This window comes from Ambystoma mexicanum, chromosome 3q (genome assembly GCF_040938575.1).
Source record: "Ambystoma mexicanum isolate Mex_15411 chromosome 3q, UKY_AmexF1_1, whole genome shotgun sequence".
NCBI lineage: Eukaryota > Metazoa > Chordata > Amphibia > Caudata > Ambystomatidae > Ambystoma > Ambystoma mexicanum.
Window position 1 is genome coordinate 1,127,950,217 of NC_090926.1, and position 24,250 is coordinate 1,127,974,466.

The 24,250-nt window shown below is 52.8% G+C and overlaps 1 protein-coding gene across 2 annotated transcripts in view; it reads left to right on the plus strand.

The window, feature by feature from the left end:
• Window positions 1-24,250, plus strand: part of MCOLN1 (mucolipin TRP cation channel 1) — a 639,103-nt gene that overhangs the window by 533,361 nt on the left and 81,492 nt on the right. For both annotated transcript variants that reach the window (XM_069603920.1, XM_069603921.1), the window contains exon 13: window positions 22,284-22,414. In XM_069603920.1, coding sequence (XP_069460021.1) covers window positions 22,284-22,414 — 131 coding nt within the window. The remainder of the gene's footprint in view (window positions 1-22,283; window positions 22,415-24,250) is intronic.

The following is a 24,250-nucleotide window of genomic DNA, read 5'->3' on the forward strand; positions in this document are numbered from 1 at the left end:
AAATTAATGGTCTCCATATGGGTGCAAAGGACTCTCATTAGTCATAGGTTTGCATGAAGAGGATTAGCTTGCGTTTGTATGATTAGATACTCGTGGGTAGGAAAGTACAACTATAGAGAATCGAAAGTTAACCTGTTAGTAAATACAAATATTTGTCACTGGTTGCAGTTTTAACCTAGTGTGTAGTGTAGTAATTTCATGCATTATGTTTGAGGAGGTAAATAATAAAAAAAAAACTTGTATGACCGTCAGTGCTGACTTTAGAGTGATTCTTTAAAATAGTGCCATATTAGGGCGGTAGTTCTACTTTCAGTGTTCTAGTTGAAATGAGGTCCTTATATCATTTCTGTGATAAAAAATGTGGATGTGGTCTTACCGAATGGATTCCTAAGTAGATATGGGGAATTGGGTTATGTCCATATAAAGTGGAGGAGTCTGTGGGGTTGGCCAGAATCAGTCTAAAAAGTAAAGAAACAATGTTTTAAGTATTGCTAAGGTGAGAACAAGTTTAACAAAAAGTGAATAATGGCTTCTACTGGATGTACTTCAAATTCAGTTCAACCGGAGAACAGTTGGGCTCCAGCATGTCCAATCTCATCAAGCAGCTTGTGAAGTGCTTGTTGAGATGGTTGCTATTTGTCTTAGCGGTTTTCAATGATGTCATCACACGCGTGCCCAAGTGACGTCACTGGAGAGCCGTACTGTTTTAGAGCACAGAGACACTATTGATGTCTGTGTGTTCAAAGTAATGGGTATTTTATTAATGATGATATGTTATGTTAAAGGTACTTGTATAGCGCACTGTCACCAACGGAATTCGTCCCCAGGCCCTCTGGCGGATCTGTAAACAGGAAGGGCTGGTAGGGTTGGTCGGAAAGAGGGGAGAAGGAGAGTGGGAGAAGTGGTGTGCTGTTGGCAGCTTCAGCTCGGTATACACTGAATGCTGGGCTTTGGTGCTAGTATCGGATTGGGTGAGGCCTCGAGTGCTGTGGGTGAAGTTTGTGTTGATGCGGTGTGGTAAAGTGCATGCGGATTGCTGGGAGAGAGTTGGTTGTGTGTTTTGTGTGGGTTTAAGTATGCAGAAGATTGAGGGTTGGGTTAGTGTTGTCTGTATCCTGATTCTGGTACTTATGGTTCCGTTAGAGTTGTATACCGGTGGGTTGGGTTGTTGCTGGTTCCTCGTGGGCCGACTTGTTTTGGTGGTATTGCGCTGATCCAACTGTATCCTATTGAGTATAGTTTGGATTGGTCGGTGTGTCTGAATCTAATCTTCAGTTGTGGGGCTGGGTAGGTAATATCTATTCTCAGGTTATCTAGTGAGACCCTGGTCGGTTAAGGCTTTGAATGATTCAGGGTCGGAGTCGTGTTGATGTGTTGTCTTAGTGGATTCGTCATGGTGAGCCTGTGTATTCAGTCCTTAGTATCCTACTGTCCTGACTGGTTCTTTGGTTTCCGTGGGGTGAACTTCCTTGGGACTATTGTTTGGTTGTAGTTTTTTGTGTGGTGCGGCATTGTTTCCTGCTGTGTTGGTGGACAGTGTGTAGTGATGAAACATTCTGTTTCTCACCCACTGGATTCGGGCTTGTGGTGCCGTGCTTCCTTTCCCTCTCTATATTATGTCCTTGGGGCTTTTGGGGAATGTAATGGTTATGGTGATCTTGATGATTCGTCCTAGTGTTTTTTTTTATTATTAGTTTGCTATGTTTACTGTCTTTGATCGTGTTGCAGCTGTCTCCCGTTTGGTCGTTTTGTATGTCGTGGGAAATGTACCTTGGTTTTACTCATTGATTGATCGTTGTGTATTGCGGACACTTTACGTTAGTTGGATGTTATAGTTATGTCAGTGCCCCTGTGACCGGTCTTTTCAGTTATGACACGAAGAGCCAGGTTTTGAGTAATTTTCTGAATAATAGGTGGTTTCTTGTGTTCCGTATGTACTTTGGGAGGTCGTTCCGGGTTTTCGGGGCTTGGTGAGAGAAGGAGGATCCTCCAAGTTTTCTTTTTTTGTAGGTCTTCGATTCCAAGCGGATGTCCATGCTTGTTCTTGTTGTTTGATGTAGGCACAGTTTGTCTCTTAGGAACTCAGCGCCTTCATTGTGTACTGCTCTGAGCGTAATGCACATTGTTTTGAATTTTATTTGTTGTTTTATTGGTAGCCAATGTAGTGTTTTCAGCGCTGGTGCGGTGTGTTCTCTTCGGGGTAGTTTCAGTAGTAGTCTGGCTGCCGCGTTTTGAATGCATTGTAGTTTTTTTTAGGAGTCGTTCATGCATGCCTAGTTCTCATGTCATGGATTCACATGCTCATGAATATTCCCCGTCGTCAGGCTGGGAATCCTCGGTAAAGAAAAAATCAGTTTCAGTTTCGTTTCTGAACTGTCTTTCTCCTAATAACCAATCACTGGTCTCTGGGTCATACTGCCCCCAGCCAATGACTGCCCTCTACCTAAGCCCCTCCTCTGGTAGCCATCTTCAGATTTTTACCGCGCGTTCAAGTGTCGGGGGTCCTCGTGCTATAGCTCTCGAGCTTTTACTGCGTTTTGCGATTTTTCAGAGTTTAATCTCATTTTTTCGGTCAATCGAGCCTCAAGCTCCACCGTTTCTACTTCCGATAAACGGGGACCCGTTTCGGAATTTTCTACGCCCCTCAAGGACGAAGTTTTCATTGAGTTCCGCTTATTGGAGAATTCCAGAAGATCTTTGAGGCCTACCCCGCGTGGACATGGCCCAGGATCAAGGGAGCACGACGCCCGGATCCAAGCTGTTCAGGAGCTGCCCTGGATGTGGATTGCAGAATGTCTTCAAGGAGAACGAGCATTCTAGATGTCTCTGCTGCCTTCATGAAGACAAAACGCACGTGGAGATGGAATGTGCGTTTTGCAAGAACATGTCGGAGTGGACCATGAAGGATCGGCGTATCCGCCTCACCAACTGGCTAGATTGGAAGAGCCCAGCAGCGAGCGGTCTTCTAAGACCTTTGAGGGTGCTCCGGCGACGGGGGCCCAACAAAAGGCAAAGCACCGCGTGTCTGCGGGCACTGGGAGCACCGAACGGTCGGGCTGCTCAGCTGCCAGGCAGGGCGCACTTTCACCGACGCCATAAACCACGAGCCAACGCACTGGCTCGGGGAAAAGGAAGTCCGAGAACCTGGGTAAGCTTCGGGATAAGTACCGGGCGATCCCGATGGAGACAGCCGAGGGGGAGCGAGGCGGCAACCCTCCCCCAAGGTGAAGGCCTCAAGCTCATCCAAAGTCGGGAAGGCCTTGATTCACCCTGCTAAGGCCTCTATCGAGGGAGTGTGGCGGCCCTGGCGAAGCATGTGGAGGCTACCCCAGTGGAGGCGACCTCAGGGCACAGAGTTTGCCTGCCACCGCAGAGGGAATCCTCTTTTCAACCCATCAATAAGACTCCCATGAGAACTTCGGTGGAAAAAGAGGGGGGGGGCGAGACCTTCCGCCAAGCGATCCAGTGGTGGGGTACCCACGCGCATCTCACGGCGGGTATGGACTACCAGACTCCGGCACACCAGGAGACGGTGATGACGGATGCCTCCCTGGAGGGATGGGGAGCGCACACCGGAGATCTCCACGCAAGAGGCCTTTGGCTCCCGGAGGAGAGGTCACTACACATCAACGTCCTGGAGCTCCGATCCGTGTTCTGGACCCTCAGGTCGTTCCTCCCGTCCCTCAAGGGCAAGGTGGTGAGGATCTTCACCGACAACACCACCACAATGTTCTACATCCGGAAGCAGGGAGGCACCAGATCCCCAGCCCTAGCCAAGGAGGCCCAGGATCTGTGACACTGGGCCGTCGCCCAAGGGATGTTTCTGGTACCCTTCCACCTGGCAGGAATAAAGAACGCCATCGCTGACTCACTCAGCAGAGAACTGCGCTCGTGCCACGAGTGGGAGCTGCGACAGGATCAAGTGGGTCTGCTATTACGCCGATGGGGCAATCCCCAGATCGACATATTCGCGCCTGCGACGAACACCTGCCGGAGGTTCGCCAGCAGGTTTCCCCAGCCGGGGAGCATGGGCGATGCATTCTCATTCCCCTGGGATGTCCTGTTCCTCTATGCGTTCCTGCCGTTGTTGCTGCTGCGACTCGTCAACCAACTCAGACAGTCCCGGTGCAGGATGATCCTCGTTGCACCGGCGTGGCCGAGACAGATATGGTTCCCGGGCCTCCTGGACATGTCAGCGTCCCCCCCCCCAGCCAAACTACCGACGGACGCGGATCTCCTCTCCAGAGAAGGAGGCACCATCCTCCACCACAACCCGGGTTCGCTGAACTTGCAGGCATGGCTCCTGCAGCACTAGAGTTTGGAGGGTACGATATCCTGGCGGACTGCAAGGAGGTGCTTGCAAAGGCCAGGGCGTCCTCAACTCTCCAGTGCTATGCACACAAATGGAAGAGGTTTTCTGTCTGGTGCCGGGCACAGAAGATTAACCCTCTGCAGATTATGGCCCCTCAAGTGTTGCCGTACTTGCTATCGCTGGCCAAGGCGGGGTTGGCCCATGCCTCCATCAAGATCCATCTGGCAGCTATCTTCTGCTACACCAGAACTCCAGGACGCTCATCCCTGTGTTACCATCGTCTGGTGAAAGAGTTCATGAACGGACTGTTCAGATCGTTCCCGCCGGTGAAGGCTCCGACCCCGGTGTGGGAGCTCAACGTGGTGCTGAACAGGCTCATGGGCCCGCCATTCGAGCCTCTGCATTCGGCACCGTTAAAGTTCCTGTCATGGAAAGCAGCGTTTCTTGTGGCCATCACCTCTGCACGATGAGTGGGAGAGATCCAGGCCCTCTCCTGCAAGCCCCCATACCTGACTTTCCACGAGACGTGGGTGGTGCTGAGGACGTACCCCTCCTTCATGCCCAAGGTGCTGTCGGACTTCCATCTCAACAAACCCCTGTTTTCTTCCTGTCGCCTTCGTCGCCGGCCGAGAGGACTTTGCACTCGCTGGATGTAGCTAGAGCGCTGAAGTTCTACGCGGACCGCACAAAGAGTTTTCGGAAGACATCACAGCTGTTTCGAACTTTGGACCTGTGAACCAAGGGAAGGCCCTCTCGAAGGCATCCATTTCCAGATGGCTCTCCGGCTGCATCATGCACTGTCACCAGTTGGCAAACCGACCGTTGCCTGGCCGTCCGAGAGCCCATTCGACCAAAGAGATCGCTGCTACCACAGCGTTCCTGTCTGGTGTGCCCCTGCTGGACATCTGCAGGGCTGCTACGTGGAGATAGATGCACATCTTCACGAGATTCTACTGCGTCGACCGGGATTCCAGGGAGGAGTCCAGAGTCGGCCAGGCAGTGCTGCGCGACCTGTTCGCCTGAAGGTGGGCCTGGTGAGGAGATAAGAGGCTTAATGGTTGAGTTGATGAAATGCTTAATGTTGAGCCTTGCCACCTCCCATGGTTGTGCATGTATGTACTGCTATGTATTCTTGTATACATGAGCATGTGAATCCATGCCAGACCCCATGCTGGAGAAGGAACAAGTTACTTACCTGTAACTGTTGTTCTCCAGCATGGGTCTGGCATGGATTCACATGCAAACCCTCCCTCCTACCCCTCTGCGGCTCTTCACTTGGTCCTACTGCCACTTTACGTGCTACTAAATCTGAAGATGGCTGCCAGAGGAGGGGCTTAGGTAGAGGGCAGTCATGGGCTGGGGGCAGTATGACCCAGAGATCAGTGATTGGTTATTAGGAGAAAGACAGTTCAGAAACGAAACTGATTTTTTCTTTACCGAGGATTCCCAGCCTGACGCCGGGGAATATTCATGAGCATGTGACTCCATGCCAGACCCATGCTGGAGAACAACAGTTACAGGTAAGTAACTTGTTCCATATAGGCTATTGGCGTAGTCTACTTTGGACATGACGAGGGTGATGATGATGATGATGGTGGTTGTTTTGTTGGCGAAGGATAGGAACGGTAAGATTCTCTTTACCGCTCACAGGAGGAAGAAGCATTTCTTGAGGAGAGGGTTTACTTGTGGCTCTAGCGTGAGATTGTTGTCCATCAGAACCCCTAGGTTTTTTACAATCGGCGTGGGTGCTGGGGTTGTCCCGAGTTCCCTTGGCCAAGGGATGAATTGTTTTTCTCCTCCCATTTTTTTGTGACGAGCATTATTTCAGTTTTGCCTGCGTTGATTTTAAGGGAGTTGGAGTTGATCCAGAAGAATACATTGCGGAGGTAGTTTTCTAGCGTTGAGTTTCTTTCCGGGATGTCTTGTATTTTGAAGATTATTTGTGTATCGTCTGTGTAGTTGTAGCAGGTGAGGCCGTGGCTTTTGATGATTCTGATAAGTAGATACAGGTAGATGTTGAAAAGTAGCGGAGAGAAGGATGATCCTTGAGTACTCCACAGGTGGAGTCTCTCGGGCTAGATTTGGAGGGTTTCATCCATACTGTTTCCGTGCTGTTTGTTAGGAAAGATTTGATCCATAGTAGGGCAGTGCCTGTTATTCCAAGTCCTTCTAATCTCGTTATGAGGGTGTCGTGGTCGACTGTGTCAAATGCTGCCGATAGGTCTAGGAGTATCAAGGCAGTGCTGTTGTCCGAGTCTGCGTTGAATTTTAGATCATCCCATATTGAGAGTAGAGCTGATTGTGTTCCTCTCAGTGGTCTGAAGCCAACTTGTGCCTGGTCTACTAGGCCGTGCTCTTCTATAAACTCTTGGGTTGTTTCGTATATGTACGTTTCGAGCAGCTTGTCTGTGTACGGGATGTTGGAGATGGGTCTGTAGTGGTGAGGTCCTCTACGTTTCGCGCTGTATCTTTTTTTTTTTTTAAACTTCTTTTTATTATTCAGCGTGGCAGCAAAACACAAGCGAACAGCGTCAGGCATTACAATATGAATACAGTATACATAATGTAGGTTAACAGAGCTTACTTCACATAGTAACATAATCAATGGGTACAATCACAGCATGGAGAGGGCAACATAAGACTGTGATAGGGGAGAGGACCCGAGCAGGTGGAGGGAAGTAGGCGGGGGTGAGGTATCCGGTGTCGCGATTAGATCGGACATGTAAGAGCGGAACCTGAGCCAGACATTCCTAGGCCTGGAGTGGGCGGGTTGCATATGGGACCAGGTTTCCTCAGAGTCCGTGGCCCACGTGACCGCTCTCAGCCATTGGGCGTGTGTGGGAGGTGAGGGGCGAAGCCAGCAGAGCAGGATGGAGCGTACCGCGAGTAGCAGGCAGAGGCCGGCTAATTTTTTGGAATCACGGGAGAGGCCTGGGAGGTCATGAAAGAGGCATACCACCGGGGAAGGAACAATGGGATGGTCGAGCACAGCAGAAACTGTCGAGCAAACTGCCTCCCAAAACTGTGAGAGGCGAGGGCAAGACCAAATCATGTGAATGTAGTCGGCATCGTCCCGGCAGCATCTAGGGAAGCTGGAAGGGTGATCCCTGGACATGCGATGTAGTCTGATCGGGGTGTAGTGAAACCTATGTAGTACTTTGAACTGAATGAGTTTAAGCCGGGAGTTGAAGGACACTCTGTGTGCGCTCGCATAGATGTGCCCAGCGCTCATCCGACATTTCAACACCAAGGTCTACCCCCCCCCACACACGCTTCAGTTTGGCGAAGTCTGCTACAGATGTGGATTGTAACATCGTGTATAACCTGGAGATTTTAACCCTTGTGGGCCCAGGGGAGGTGAGCTCCTCAATAGCAGGATCGTCCGGTGGCAACGCGGGGAACGTTTGATAATTACGCTTGAGGGTCCTGCGGAGGGATGCGTATTGAAGCCATACACTCTGGCCACTCCTCAGGGGCAACGGGAGATTGGGCCATTCAACAAATATACCCTGGTCAAACACATCACGCAACAACTCATAGCCTGCGTCCGCCCAGCGACGAACCGTGCCTGGTGGGACCCGCGGGACCCCCGGGAGGAAATTCCAGAGAGGGAGGTTGCCGTGGTAGGCGTAAGTAGTTTTGACTAGCCTCCACATCTTCGCTAATGCGATGGACGTGCAGGCAACCGGGCTCTGTGAGTCCAGTGCCAAGGGAGCGGGTTGTATCACCAAGGAGCGGATGTCACGGTCACAGACCGCAAGCTTCTCGAGTCGGACATACGGGGGAGAGTCTATTGTATTAAACCAGTGAGAAGTATATTGGATTTGGGATACCAGCCAGTATTTGAGGAAATCAGGGGCACCGAAGCCCCCGTTAGACATGGGAGTAAACAGGGTATCAATTTTTAGGCGGACCGCACCCGAGTGCCAGAGAAAGGAATTCACAGTACGGGTCAAGTCACGGAAGAAGCCCCCCCCTGGCCACAAGGGTATGTTAGTGAACATGTAAAGCAACTGGGGCAACACCACCATCTTCAACAGCCCTATCCTACCTGCCAGGGAGATCGGGAGCTTGTCCCAGACCCGGACCTTAGCCGTCAGGTGCGTGAGGTACTTCTGATAGTTTTCCTGGAAGGTCAGCGCCTGCTGGCGCGTTACCGCTATTCCCAAGTAGGTAAATGTGGATTGAGCCCATGTGAAGCCAAAGGTGTCAGGAGGAGGGAGAGTGCATTCCGTGAGTGGGAAAAGAGTGGATTTCGAGCAATTCACTTTAAGGCAAGAGATTCGACCAAACTGAATGATGTCCTCCAGTATTGGGGGTAAGTTGATGGAGGGAGAACGCACAAACAACAATGCATCATCCGCATATAGGGACATTATGTCCGACTGGCCCGCAGTGCAAAGGCCTCTGAGCGTGGAGTTGGCGGAGCATATCAGCGAAGGGCTCTATTGCTATAGCGAAGATCAAGGGAGAGAAGGGGCACCCCTGTCTCGTCCCCCTGACGATCTCAAATAGGGGGGAGCATTGGTCGTCGGTGCGGACCCTGGCCACAGGGGAAGAGTAAAGCAATCTGACCCAGGAGAGAAAGGAGGGGCCGAATTTGCAACTCTCGAGAACCCGCCATAGGTACCTCCAAGAAACCGAGTCAAACGCCTTTTGCATGTCGAGGGTGACAGCCACTGCATGCGTCTCGGGACTGATTCTTTTGATTATATTAAATAGGCGCCTCAGGCTCAGGGAGGTAGAGCGACCCGGGATGAAACCCGCCTGATCTGGATGGATGATAGATGGCAGGAAGGGAGCTAATCGGAGCGCCAGAGCCTTGGCGTATACTTTGACATCACAATTTATAAGTGAGAGCGGGCGTTATGGACCGCATTGCGAGGGGGATTTACCTGATTTAAGTAGTACTGTGATTGTGGCCTCCCGGAGTGAAGGGGGGAATACACCGGACTCCACAGACTCTTCCCAAAGAGCCAGCAAGTGAGGGAGCAGCTGTGACTTAAAATGCTTGTAAAATTCGACCGGGATACCGTCCGAGCCGGGGGCTCGCCCCGAGGATAAGGAGTCAATAGCGTCTGACAGCTCCTCCAGTGTGAGAGGGGAATCGAGGGAGGCCGCGGCCTCCGGGCACAGGGCTGAGAGAGGAAGGGCATCGAGAAAGGAGTCGATCTCCGCCACTGATACCTCATCTGAGTTGGAGTATAGGGTTTCGTAGAATGTGAAAAATTCCCTGTTGATGTATTGCGAAGAGACAGCCATGGAGCCGTCAGGCCTCTCGATTCCGAGTATGTGTGGGGACCCCGTCTCGTGACGGACCAGTCGTGCCAGAAATCGACCGGGGCGTTCCCCCTCCCCGTATCTCCTCGCTATGCCAGGACTATCTAAAAACCTTTGTTCGCGATCTGCGAGGGATCGGAACGTGTCCAATTCCATCCCTATGTCAGCCAGGTTGCCCGGGCTGGAGTGAAGTGAGCATGTAGCTTCCAGGGTAGAGAGTCTGGATTCACTAGCGGCAAGATCCCTCCGGATTGACTCAAGGACCCCATTCTCTTTGGACAACGCAATCCCTCTAATATAAACCTTAAATGACTCCCATAAAGTGGCCTGGGACGTTACCGAGCCCGTATTAGTCTCGAAGAATTCTTCAATCGACCGCTTGAGCTCGGAACAGAACTCCGGGTCCAGTAAGGAGAGGGGTTTCAGCCTCCAGTTGCGTGTCCGGCCGGGATCAGGACCCCAACCGATGGTCACAGTAACTGGAGAGTGGTCAGACAGGGTTCTGGGAAGGATCATTAGCTGTATAACGCTCTTAACCAATTCGTTGGAGATCACCCATCTGTCAATACGGGAATAGGAATCGTGGACTGAGGAGTAAAAAGAGTATGCACGGGAGTCCGGGTAGAAGAACCTCGATGCGTCTACCATGGCGAGACGGGGCAGGGATGCTAGTGCAGCGTGGGCTGCCCTGGAAAGTTGACGGGGCCTGGATCCAGATCTGTTGAGGGCTACATCGAAAATCGTGTTGAAGTCGCACCCCCAAAGGATGGGGACAAGGGGGAAGCCATCAAGGAGGGACGTGACCTGTACATAAAAATCAGGGTCATCTAGGTTAGGGCCGTAAATGTTCAGCAGGACCACCTCCCTGTGTTGGAGCGTAGCATGAAGCAACACATCTGCCTTGAGGGTCTATTTGTGAGGAAATAAGAGTAAACTTGAGGCTCTTGTGGATGAGGGTCATGACCCCACAGCTTTGGGTAGAGAAATCAGTAAAGAATCTATGGGGACCCCAGGTTTTGGCAAAACGCATACACTGTTCCGCGCGAGCATGTGTCTCTTGTAGAAACAGAATCTTGGACCCATGACGCTCGGCCTGCAACTGGAGCTGCCTCATCTTTTTATAATTGCCCAACCCACGTACGTTCCAGCTCATGAAGGTCCGGTCACTCTCGGTCACAGATGCAGTGGTGGTTGAAAAAGAAAAAATGTCAATACCCAGCGGGCCAATTTCACAGCTCTGCAGCACCAAGTCCTGAGTACCACCTCGCGGTTCGCCTTCGCTGCCAACGCCAACTTTTTAACAACATAACCCCTGACATGACCCACCCCACCCACATCCCCTCCTCCCCAAACAGAGGGATGACAATCCCAACCCCCCTAAACCAAAACCAAACCAGAGGCATCAGCGCCTGGGGGTCTGAAGGCCGGACTGGCCGCCGCAGTCCGGGCTGCGGCAGATCCAAATAAGACAAAAGGTGCCCACAGTAGACATTTGCAAATAACTTGAACAGGGTTCTGTCACATGTTGATGTGGCACATATTTGTAAAATGAACAAAACAAGCAGATTCCGGAATAGAGGATCAAAGTGACCCCGATTCAGGAAGGCAGCCTTGCCTGGCCTCTCCTCGTCGGGACCGATGGATAACTGCAAAACCGTGATAAGAGGAGAGGGGTCAACCAGGGAAATGTTTGTCGATAAACCTGGAGGCCTCCTCCGGGTTCGTGAAGAATAACACCTGGTTGGCGTGTTCTATGTGGAGTTTGGCAGGATAGAGCATAGCGTATTTGACTGAGTGGTCCCGCAGCCTGCGTTTCACAGCTTGGAAAGTCTTGCGTTCACGTTGGACGGCCGTTGAGAAGTCTGGATAAAGATGAATCCTTGCGCCGTCCAATAGTAGCTCCCCTTTTAGTCTAGCGGCCCTGAGGAGGGCATCTCGGTCACGGAAGTTCAGCACCCGGGCTATGATGGGCCGAGGTGAAGCACCAGGCCTGGGCTTAGCTGTCAGGGCTCGGTGTGCCCGCTCAATGGCGAAGTGCAGGGAGAGCTTGGGAGAATCCAGGAGCGAGACCAATGTATGCTCAACAAAGTCCTCCATTGGTTCATGAACTTCATTCTCGGGAACCCCGATAATGCGAAGGTTGTTACGCCTCGATCGAGATTCCAAGTCCTCGTTCTTCTTCTCTACCTCGAGGACTCGGTTGGAGAGAGCGGTGACCTCGGAGCGCAGGGCACCCAGTGCATCCTCTGCGGAACCGACCCGTGTCTCGACCTCTGACACACGGCTGTCAGTCTGCTCAATGTGGGCCTTAATAGAGGATATAGTACCGTTCATGTCATCCAGTTTTGAGTGGAGTGCAGTGAAGCCCTCGCGGATGAAGTCCATCATTCTCCAGCATGGGGTCTGGCATGGATTCACATGCTCATGAATATTCCCAGTCGTCGGGCTGGGAATCCTCGGTAAAGAAAAAATCAGTATCAGCTTCGTTTCTGATCTGTCTTTCGTAGTAGTAACCAATCACTGATCTCTGCGTCATACTGACCACAGCCAATGACTGCCCTCTCCCTAAGCCCCGCCTTCGGCAGCCATCTTCAGATTTTTACGTCACGTTCAAGTGTTGGGATCCTCGTGCTATTGCTCTCGAGCGTTTGTGCTTTTTTCGCGCTTTTTCTTAGGAAAATTTTCTCTTTTTCGGTCAAAAGAGCCTCAAGCTCCACCGTTTCTTTATCCGATCAACTGGGACCCGTGTCGGATTCTTCTACGCCCCTCAAGGGTGAAGATTTCGTCGAGCCACGCTTTTGGAGGACTCCAGAAGTTTCTCAGGCCCTTCTCGAGCATGGCCCAGGAGAAGGGAAGCTCGACGCCCGGAAAGCTGTTCAGGGTCTGCCCTGGATGCCAGCTTCAGAATGTCTTTAAGGCGGACGAACACTCCCTTTGCCTTTACTGCCTGCATGAAGACAAGACGCACGTGGAGAAGGACTGTGCGTTTTGCAGCAATATGTCGGAGCGTACCATGAAGGACCGCCATCAGCGTCTCGCCAACTGGTGGAACGAAAGAGCCCGTCAGGCGAGAAGAAGAAGTCCGAGCGGTCTTCTAAGACCTTTGAGGGCGCCCCGGCGACGGGGCTCCAACAGAAGGCCAAGCACCGCGAGTCCGCTGGCACCGGGAGCGCCGAACGGTCGGGCTCTACGGGCGCCAGGCAGGGCGCAACCTCCCCGGCGCCATCAACCACGAGCCAACGCTCTGGCTCGGGTAAGAGGAAGGCCAAGCACCCGGCGAAGCTTCTGGAGAGACCCCGGTCGTGCTCGAAGGCCCCATCGCAAGGGGAGTGAGGTGGTGACCCTCCCCCCAAGGAGAAGGCGGTGAGCGCACCTAAGGTGGTGAAAGCCTTGATCCATCCGGCCAAGGCCTCTATCGAGACAGTCGCGGCGGCCCTGGCTCAGCCTGTGGAGGCTACACCAGTGGTGGCGACCTCGGGGCCCAGAATCTCCCTGCCACCGCGGAGGGAGTCCTCTTTCATGCCCATCGACAGGACCCCCGTGAAACCTCCGACGGAGAAGAAAAAGGGGGGGGCAGTAGGTCGTCGTGGATTCGGCCTCAACCTCTGAGGAGGAGCTGATCGAAGTCTTAGGCCACGGCGCTGGCGTGGAAGAAGACCATCCTGTCGGGAGGGATCCCGACGTGGGAGACGACGAGAACATCGAGGGTGCCGACGGGGCTCCTGGTCGCCCGTCGGAACCCCCTCAACCAGTGCCGCAAGACAACTCGGCGGCCATTTTGTTGGCTATACAGTCCTTATGCTCGGAGATAAGGACGAGACTGCCGTTACCACCAAGGGAGGAACCGCTCCCGACGGGGGACCCGGAGCCAGGCCCTTCTGGGAGCCCTCCTCTTAAGGGAAGAAGGATTCATCCTCCACCTCCTTTTCAACCTTCGCGCCCTGCTCAGCCCTCCTCCCCGTCCACCACACGTGGGGATGATACGGGGACTGACACGGCCGCGATGGGTAATGACGACGAGGTTTACGACGAGGATCTCCCGTCGTCACCTCCCACCCGTGCTTCCCCGCCCGACGAGATTGGATCGTTTCACGCCATGATCGCCAGGGCATCCGAGCTTTTCCATCTCTGCCCGGAAGAGAAGAAGGAAGGTTTCCTTTATCAACGGCGCGAGACCAAGAGGAAGACGGTCCTCGCTGTACCTCTGCTGGACGATATCTGGGATGAGGGTCTCGCCCTCCTCAAGAACCCATCCACAACGCCGGCTAGAAGGGATCGGTACGAGAAGAAGTACCGGGTCCCGGACGTGGCCACCTTGTGCCTTCGGACACAGCCGACCCCGGACTCGGTCGTCTCCGTGGCGACCAGGAAGAAAGCAGGGGGGGGTGCGGCCTCTACGTCAACCTCCCCGCCGGACGGCGAGGGAAAGAAATTGGACACGATGGGACGCAGCGTCATCTCATCGGCAGCGACGACTATTAAGGCTGCCAACGCCTTGGCTATCGTAGCCCGCTACGACAGGGAGTTGTGGTACAAACTCGCCCCCCTGCTGGACTTACTACCAGATGACAACAAGAGGGCGGAGGCCCTAGCGATCTTGCAGGAAGGAGAAGTGGCGTCGGACCACGCCATTATGATAGCGACGGACATCGCGGACACTGGATTCCGCCAGTTGGGCAACGGCGTGTGCCTTAGGCGGCGTGGATGGCTCAAGGCTACTGACTTCCATCAGGACGTGCAAACCAGAGTCTTGGACATGCCGTTCGATGGGAGCAACCTGTTTGGGAAACAGTGGAAGATTCCCTACAAGCCATCAAGACGGACACGGAGACGGCCCGGGCTCTTGGTGTTCTCCAGCAACGACGGCCGCCCTTTCGGAGCGGTGGAGGCAAACAGGGTGCCTCCAAAGGTTCCAGCGGTGGATTTTCCACCTATCGTCAAGCGGCCCGTTCGTCGTCACAGGAAGCCTACAGGGGACGAGGCAAGTCGGGCAGACCCCGCCGTCGTCGCCAAGGAGGACAAGGTGGCAAAGCCTCGTCGAAGCAGGACTGAACCGGTCGTGGGGTCGGGCCCCCACCGGAGCACCCCGGTGGGAGGCCGGCTGGCGAGCTTCGTCAGCGTGTGGGAGTCCATCTCCACCGACCGTTGGGTGCTGGACGCCCTGGCTCAGGGTCACGCGCTCGAGTTTCTAAAGAGGTGCCCGCGCGTCCCCCCTGTGGCCAGGAAGGAACATCATGTCCCTCAACTTCTCTTGGAGGTAAGGGCGATGCTCAGGAAGGGCGCCGTTGAGCTCGTCCCAAAGAGGCTTCAGGGCTCCGGAGTTTACTCAAGATACTTCCTCATGAAGAAGAAGACGGGAGGATGGCGTCCCATCCTGGAGCTACGACGACTGAACAAATTCATCGAGGCACAGAAGTTCAGGATGGTCACCCTCCAACACGTCCTGGGTCAACTGGAGGAGGGCGATTTCCTGTTGTCGTTGGATTTGGAGGATGCCTACTTCCATATCCCCATCCTAAAGGGACACTAAAAGTTTCTCAGATTCGTGGTCCAAGGGTGTCACTACCAGTTCAGAGCCCTTCCCTTCGGATTGAGGTCGGCACCCAGGGTGTTCACCAAGTGCCTCGCACTGATGGCGGCGCGGTTGCGCCTAGAGGGGATCCACGTCTACTCCTACCTGGACGACTGGCTCATCCGAGCGAAGACGAAGGAGCTCGCCCTGGAGCACACGGCAAGGACCGTCCAACTACTCACGGACCTGGGATTCTCCATAAACTACGCCAAGCCCCACCTGGTGCCCGCGCAAGACGCACTGTTTCTGGGAGCGAAGCTCGACACAGTGTCGCTTCTGGCCTCTCTGTCGGAGGAAAGGACGAGGGCCATCTTGGGCAAGGTGCAGCGGATGCTGGTTGCGGACGCGGCCAGGGTGAGTTCCATCAAGTCCCTCCTCGGAATGATGTCTTCTTGCATTTATCTCATCCGCCTGTGCAGGCTCCGGATGCGCCCGTTGCAGGAGTTCCTGGACGCGCGCTGGATCCAGACGACGGGCAGCTTCGAGGAGAGGATCACACTCGACGAGCGTTTCCGACGAGCGATCCGGTGGTGGGGCACCCGCGCGCATCTGACGGCGGGCATGGACCCCCGGCCACCAGAAGACAGTGACCACGGATGCCTCCCTGGAAGGGTGGGGAGCGCACACCGAAAATCTGCACGCGAGAGGCCTTTGGCTTCCGACGGAGAAGTCCCTCCATATCAACGTCCTAGAGCTCCGTGCAGTGTTTTGGGCCCTCGGGTCCTTTCTTCCGTCCCTCAAGGGCAAGGTGGTGAGGATCTTCACCGACAACACCACCACCATGTTCTACATCAGGAAGCAGGGCGGTACCAGATCCCCAGCCCTCTCCAAGGAGGCGCAGGATCTGTGGCATTGGGCCGTCGCCCAAGGGATGTTTCTAGTGCCGTTTCATCTGGCAGGAATAAAAAACACCATCGCCGACTCGCTCAGCAGAGAGCTGCGCTCGTGCCACGAGTGGGAACTACGACAGGATCTAGTGGACCGCCTCTTCCGACGGTGGGGCACCCCCCAGATTGATCTGTTCACGACGGCGACGAACTCCAAGTGCCGGAGGTTCGCCAGCAGGTTTCCCCAGCCGAGGAGCATGGGCGATGCTTTCTCGTTCCCCTGGGAGGGCCTGTTTCTATACGCGTTCCCTCCATTGCCGTTGCTGATCCGGCTCATCAACCAGCTCAAGAGGTCACGGTGCAAGATGATCCTCGTCGCACCTGTGTGGCCGAGGCAGATATGGTTCCCGGTCCTTCTGGACTTGTCAGCGTCCCCGTCAATCAAGCTGCCAGTGGACGCGGATCTTCTCTCCAGGGAAGGAGGCGCCATCCTCCATCACGACCCGAAGTCGCTGAACTTGCAGGCCTGGCTCCTGCAGCGCTAGAGTTTGGAGGCTACGACATACCAGCCGACTGCAGAACGGTTCTTGCAAAGGCCAGGGCGTCCTCAACTCTTAAATTCTATGGACACAAATGGAAGAGGTTCTCTGTCTGGTGCCACGCACAGAAGATTAACCCTCTACGGATTACGGCTCCCCAAGTACTGCCGTACCTACTGACGCTGGCCAAGGCTGGACTGGCGCACGCGTCAATCAAGATTCATCTTGCTGCGATCTCCCGATACACCAGAACCACGGGATGGACGTCTTTGTGGTCTCATCGTCTGGTGAAAGAATTCATGAAGGGACTGTTCAGATCGTTCCCGCCGGTGAAAGCTCCGGCCCCGGCGTGGGAGCTCAACGTGGTGCTGACCAAGCTCATGGGACCTCCGTTCGAGCCTCTGCACTCGGCTCCGTTGAAGTTCTTGTCGTGGAAAATAGCGTTTCTTGTGGCCATCACCTCCGCACGACGGGTGGGAGAGATCCAGGCCCTTTCCTGCAAGCCCCCGTACTTGGCTTTTCACGACACAAGGGTAGTGCTCAGGACGCACCCCTCCTTCATGCCCAAGGTGCCGTCGGACTTCCACCTCAACGAACCCTTGGTGTTGCCTGTTTTCTTCCCGTCGCCTTCGTCGCCGGCTGAAAGGACTTTGCACTCGCTGGATGTGGCTAGAGCGCTGAAGTTCTACGTGGACCGCACAAATTGTTTTTGGAAGACGTCACAACTTTTTGTGAACTTTGGACCTGTCAATCAGGGGAAGGCTCTCTCGAAGGCCTCCATTTCCAGATGGCTCTCCGGCTGTATCATGTACTGTCATCGGTTGGCAAACCGACCGCTGCCTGGCCGTCCGAGAGCCCATTCCACCAGAGCGATCACAGCTACCACGGCGTTCCTATCTGGTGTGCCCTTGCTGGACATCTGCAGGGCTGCTACGTGGAGGTCGACGCACACCTTCTACTACGTCGATCCGGATACCAGGGAGGAGTACAGGGTCAGCCAAGCAGTGCTGCGCAACCTGTTCGCCTAAGGTGAGCCTGGTGAGGAGGTAAGAATTGCTTAATGTTGAGTTTGGATATAATGCTTAATGTTGAGCCTTTGCCACCTCCCGTGGTTGTGCATGTGTGTACTGCTATGTATTCTTTTATTCATGAGCATGTGAATCCATGCCAGACCCCATGCTGGAGAAGGAACAAGTTACTTACCTGTAACTGTTCTCCAGCATGGGTCTGGCATGGATTCACATGCGAACCCTCCCGCCTACCCCTCTGCGGCTCTTCACTTGGTCATACTGCCACTTCACGTGCTACCAAATCTGAAGATGGCTGCCAGAGGCGGGGCTTAGGGAGAGGGCAGCCATTGGCTGTGGTCCGTATGACGCAGAGATCAGTGATTGGTTACTACTACGAAAGACAGATCAGAAACAAAACTGATACTAATTTTTTCTTTATCGAGGATTCCCAGCCTGACGACGGGGAATATTCATGAGCATGTGAATCCATGCCAGACCCATGCTGGAGAACAACAGTTACAGGTAAGTAACTTGTTCCTAGTTTGGGATTCCGGTGCTGTGACGGGTGGTGATGCAACAGGGGCCTGCTCAGTGGTCTCCTCTGATGATCTCGTCACAGCCTTAGTAAACATGTTGATGGAGCTCTGTTTCCTCACCCCTCCCTTGGTCATCCTAACGATGTTGGAGGTCAAGTGGAGGTGAGGGGGGGGGGGACCCCAACAGCCCTGGGAGAGAGGAAGGGGGGAGCTCGGACCCTGTACCACGTGAGGGAGAGTGCGAAGTATGGTATGAAACAGGGAGTAATGCAGAGGGAGCCGTGGCTGTGAATCCATATAGATGCGATATTGCAGCTACAAGTGCAGGCCGCGGGGTCTCAACCAGCCCAGGGAGGCGTGGGGAGCAACACAGGGAGACCTCGGGGGGTAGGAGACCCCAGGGATGGGGGCGATGACGCCCAGCGGACAGTGTGAGAGCAGGAATCCAAATATGAGTGGCCGAGTGCGATGAATGGAGAGGGGCGCCTCCCAGCGCAATGCTCCGCAGGGTAGACAGGCCGCAGCCTCGAGCACAGCGATGAAGGATAGGGCAGGCAGCCAGTAAACAAAAGGTCCTTGGTGAAGTAGTGGCACCGAGATCACCGTGGCCCCCTCAGAACATAGGAATCCCCCAAGGATGAAGACACACACGGCTCGTGATGTCCAAGGCTCCCCCAATGAAGCGAGGGGATGAAGGAGAGTCCGCAAGGTGGGGGGCGCCAAGACAAATGCAGGCCAGGGAAGCGCCAGGCCCGGGGCGACACCAACCGCTAATGGGCCCAGAGGCCAGGGGTAAGCCGCGCGGCACTGCAGGGAGGGGGTGAGGCAGTGTCGCCGCCCAGGGACGTCCGCAGGGCCTCCCCGTCCCACGTACCTGGTGGCCGCAAGGATCCGGCAGCACCGAGTGTGTCTCGCTGTCGGCGGGGGGGGAGAGCTCCTGCCGAGACGGCACCACGGCGAGGCCCAGCAATCGAAGAGAGGGGCCCGGGCAGCCCCGATGCAGGGCAGACGTCCCTCCAAGTGTGCCCCGGGCCGCCTAGCACCACCGGTCGCGGTCGCCCGAGCCGGCGGTGCGCGGCCTCAGGACGCACCCGGGCCGCCTCCAGATCTTACCACCAGCCAGGGAAGAGGCGGACCTCCACCCGCCGGCGCACATCCACCGGGGCAAGAACACGCCACAGCCCCCAGGCGAGTCTGTCCGCCACTCCGCCGGGGCCGGGTTTTGGCGCGCGGGAGCGCTGCAGGCAGGTGGGGGGGATGGTCACGGTGGTGCCCAGGGATAGCGCTCCACAGCTCCGTTTTTTGTCGGGATTCGATCTGCAGGGTCCCTGGGGTAGCGGCTCCAGAAGCGTGTAAGCCGGGATTGGCTGCCAGGTGATGAAGGTGCCAAATTAGGATCTTGCGATCTGCCAGCCACGGAGCTCAAGCTTCAGGCGGCCATCTTGTTCGGCGCTCAACAGCGCCCCTCCGCGCTGTATCTTTGAGTAGTGGCCTGGTGTATGCAGTTTTGGAGGCTTCTGGCACTTTCCCAGTTGCGATGGAATGGGTGAGGACGTTTCTGTGATATTCCATGGGCGTTCCTTGTTTAAGAATCGATTTGTAAATGTCTGGTGGGCAAGGGTCTTCGGGGGACCCTGAGTTATTGCTTTCATTCACCAGTTTGACAAATGTCTCCACTGATATTTCTGGAAAGCTTTGTAGTTTGTTTGGGTGCTCATCCTGGTTGTAGGTGGGGGTTGTGGTCAGAGCAGACGTTCTGCTTTGTATGGTTTGTTGGATGTTGGTGATTTTGTTTTTGAAGTGGTCTGCAAAATCATTGCAGAGTTCGTGGACGGAGTTGGTGTGGTGTTGCATCCCGGAGGGTTTTTGATTTCATTTATGGTTTTGAAGAGCTCTTTTGGGGTATTTGGTGCTTCCTCTTTGCTTTTTGTATTTCCCTTTTGTATGCCCGGTTGTGTTGTAGGAATTTATTTGTTCGGCGCGTCGTTTTGTTTTCTCCAATCAAGTTCTAGTCTTAGCTTTTTTTTTTTGTTGATGATAAATATTCGATCCAATGGAGGTAATGTGTTTGAAGTAAATCGTACTATGACAACCAGTGTTTACTGTTGTGTACGTCTTGGCATGACGTCATCGCGTATGTATGCATGTGACATCATAGATAAACTAAAAATGGTTGAATATTGAAAGTTGTTAAAGATGTGGCCCAAGTGGTAGGTAATCTGAGTATATATTATGAGAAGAAAGGATTTACATTTTTGAAAGTTACTGTGTCAAAGGATATCTTCTGCTGTCTACGTCACAATTAGTCTTCATCTCAGATGTATGCATGTGACATTGCAAATGGATATGTCACAATTTACTAAAACAGACCCTGCGTTTAGTGTAATACACATATGTTGTGATCCATTCTGTTGAAGATAAAGAGACTGCAGTCATTCATCTGAGTGATGATGTTGAAGTAGGTGAAGTGGTGTAAAATCTAACCATCAGAAGGTGGTGGATATTAGTGCTTGGCGTATCCAACTTAATTAATCCTATGGGTTAGTCATTCTAAGTGCGATGTCTGCCAAGTGTGTTGGTGGGGATGTAAAACACCAGAAGGTGTATATAGGTACTTGACAGAGGCAGTGATCCACGGTCATGCAACAACATCCTAACGCAGTATTCCAGGATCACGAGTGTTTTCAGCACTAGCTTCTAATGTTAGTATTAATTAACAGCATGTTATTTGGAGCTCAATAGGCTTGGTGCAAACTAAGCCTAACAACACAGTATATTAAAAGTAGTACATTGCGGGTAGAGTCTAGTCATTTAAGATAACCAAGGAAATGGTTATACCATTTGGTGGCATTCAACAGTGATTACATGATCCAGTGTGCACAAGGCTTACACATTAAACTGCCTCATCAAGAGTTCAGTCTATCTAGATTCTTACAATATGGTTTTTAGAGAAAAGGACCCAAGTAATAATCTTCATTGATGCCTAGAGGTGTCATGGCATCCAGTCTATGTATCCAGAATAATTCACGTTGTGACAATTTTTAGTAGGTAAGTCGCCACCCTCTGGGTAGTGGATGTGCTACTTCTAGGATGACTACTCTCGTTTCAGAGGTGTGTTGTGTTGATTTTCTTTGAAATGTCTATAGACCGGTGATTTGGTATTCCCCGTCCTAATGCTTGACTTGAGTTGAGTCCATCTGTCCTTTGCTCTTTGTGATGTTTTACCTACATAGTACTTGCCGCACGGGCAGCGGAGTGCATATGGCATTTATGGTCTCACAAGTTGCGTAATGTCTGAGGGGGATCTTTTCCAAGTATTGGGATGGCAGATATGGTCTCGCTTAATGATGCCCGAACAGTGCTGGCAATTAAGGCACGCAAATGTGCCACATTTTTGTTTGCTGAGTGTATTTTGAGGTGGTAAAGAAAACGCCTTCCAGTGTCATGCCCCTTTGAAGTCATATATAGTGCAGCTTCTACCCATGTTTTCTGCAAATGCTATTCTATAGATAAGCGTTTCAGGACTGATGCAGAATCTAGTCATGGTCTTCTCAAGAATTTCTTTGACGGAATGCATTGTGTAATGCTGACTTTTCTCTGAGCCTGTGCCCCCCACATCCTTTTTAACATGAATCTGGAAGAAGTCAGACTGGATGTGCCAATGAGCACAAGTTGATAAGAATATTAGTGGCTGTTGCACTGGTCATCCTTCTGCTGCTCTGTCCAGGCAACATTGCACCTTTCTCTGCATTTACCATTGTGCATAGACTAATAAAGTACTGGGATGTGACCTGGCAGAGCCTATGTGGTGATTGTGCACCCCGACTCCCTTCATTATTTTTATTTGCTCTGTTAGGCATGTTCAGTCTTTTGGATACTGGCCAAGACCTTCCTAGAGCAGCAGTCTACATCCTTTGGCTTTCCAGATATTATGGACTGCTATTCCCATCAGCTGTGGCCAGCAGAGTCTATGCTCAGGGATCTTGGGAGTCCTAGTCAAATACAGGAAAGCTGTTTGTTGTGATCTCCGGATTGAGAAGAAGGGGGACTTGAGGACTCTGTCCAAGAGCTAGTATGGTGAGTAACATTTCATTTTTGAGCTTTGCTGGGTAACCAGGGTTACTGTTTTTGAACTTGTTCAGTAAAATTCTATTGTAGATGTAGTTGACACTCTGCAATGCTCATTCTGTGGTGGTCTTTCTTTTAGCACCAAAGTGCGGGGGATGAGCAAGTGACGGCCCTCCATGCCTACATTGCCGAGTGCAAGGACAGTCCTGGGTCTGGAAAGTTCCGAAGTTCAGGCACCTCTGCTTGCTCCATGTTTTGCTGCTGTAAAAGGTATGTCTGGCAAGAGCAGAATTGTGGGTGGAGTGGGATTTCATTACCGTGGGTTTCGGTAAATTGATGGTCGGGGATGAAGGGAGATTTTGGAACATTGCAATTGGGGGAAATGTGAAATCCATTCAGTTAGAATGATTCAGTAATATTGAGGTGATGTAACAAACATTGGGGGAATGCAATGAGTTGGGAAATGCATGGGATTTGGGGGGAATGGCTGGCAAGGTTCCCAGAGTCTCTTCGCCGTTATATATTTATAAGGTCCTTAAGCCTGATCAGTGGTTTGTTTTTTCTGCTGCGTTTGTATCTGCCCAAGATACAGGCTACCAGCGTTTGCACTTCCACTTCAATGCCCGCTCCTGCCACTCTTGCCTTCACTTGTGCCCAAAAACCTTGTATCACTGGGCAACCCCAGAACATGTGGGTCATTCCCACCCTGGGCTTGTTGCATTTGTGGCATACCTGGATTCCTGCGCCCTTGAACTTCGATATGGCTTCTGGTGTGAGGTATGCTCTATTGGTTATGTAAAGCTGGATAAGTTGTAAGCAGGCATTTCTAGAGATTGTTTTGTGATAGTGGGTTATTTCCCCCCATTCTTTATCTTCAAATTCAAGGCCCAGTTCATTTTCCCACTTCGCCCTGCCTTGAGCTTGTTTCTGGTCGTACCCTGCATCAATGCTTCATAAAGTCGTGATGTTTCATGGCCCCCTTCAGCTGTGTCTAACATTGTTTCTATGGTCTTGTGCTCTGTTGCTAGGTTGGTGGCCCCTGGCCATCTGTCCCTCATACCCTGTACCACCGCCCTGTGGAGCAAGAACTGTCCAGTAGGTAGCCCTGTAGCCTCACTGAGTTCGGTGAACGTTAAGATCTCCTATTCCTGAAGTAGGTCTCCCACGCTATAGGGCTCCCACAGGGTGCGCGTTTCCATTTGTCCCCATTGACTGTTCGCCATGATTGCTGCTATGGGGATTTGTGGGGAATACGGGTCCGCTATCCCCACTGTCCCGCAGGCTCGTTTCCAAAGCTGGGTCCCCAATCTGGCCAGGTATGGACTGTTTTGTAGTGCACCCGCATCGACCCAAAGTAGGTCCCTGAGTAACAGCCGAGGCAGAGCTGGTTGGAGGAGTCGGGTGTCCGTTGTGATCTCGTCGGCCATCCATCGCACCACATGCCTCAGTTGACTTGCCAGGCAGTATAGTTCATAGGGTATTTGTAGTGTCTCCAACGCCACCCTGTGTCTGCCTCCCTGCCAGAGGAATCTTCTGCAAAGTTTGTCTCTGAAGAATGAAGGGGGGACATTGAATGGGACGTTGGTGAAATTGTGTAGTAGGCGGGGTAGTGCCACCATCTTGAGGAGACCCGCCCTTCCAGCCACCAAAAGCATGAGCTTACTCCAAAATTCCATTGATTTCTCGAGGGCGTCTTTGGCTCTAACCGTGTTGAGGTTGTGTTCTGTTTTTGGGTTTCGGTGTATGGTGATTCCCAGGTATCTAAAGGAAGTTGCCTGCCCTTGGAGGTCCAAGGGGGGGGGGGGATCTGGATTCATAGTTATGTAGTGCAGCAAGATGGTAGTGACAAGATTTATCTTTGTTAATCCGGATCCCGGTATATCTGTGGAATCCATCTAGGGTCTCTAGGATATAAGGCAGGAGATGTTCAGGATTGTGTAGGTATAATAGTGTGTCATCGGCATACATGGAGATGAGATGGGTCACGCCGTCTATCTCGATGCTCCCATCTCCGTATACTTGTCTAAGGTAAGCCGCCACGGGTTCAGTGGCGATAATATATAACATGGGGGACAGTGGGCATCCTTGGCAAGTACCTCTGTGGAG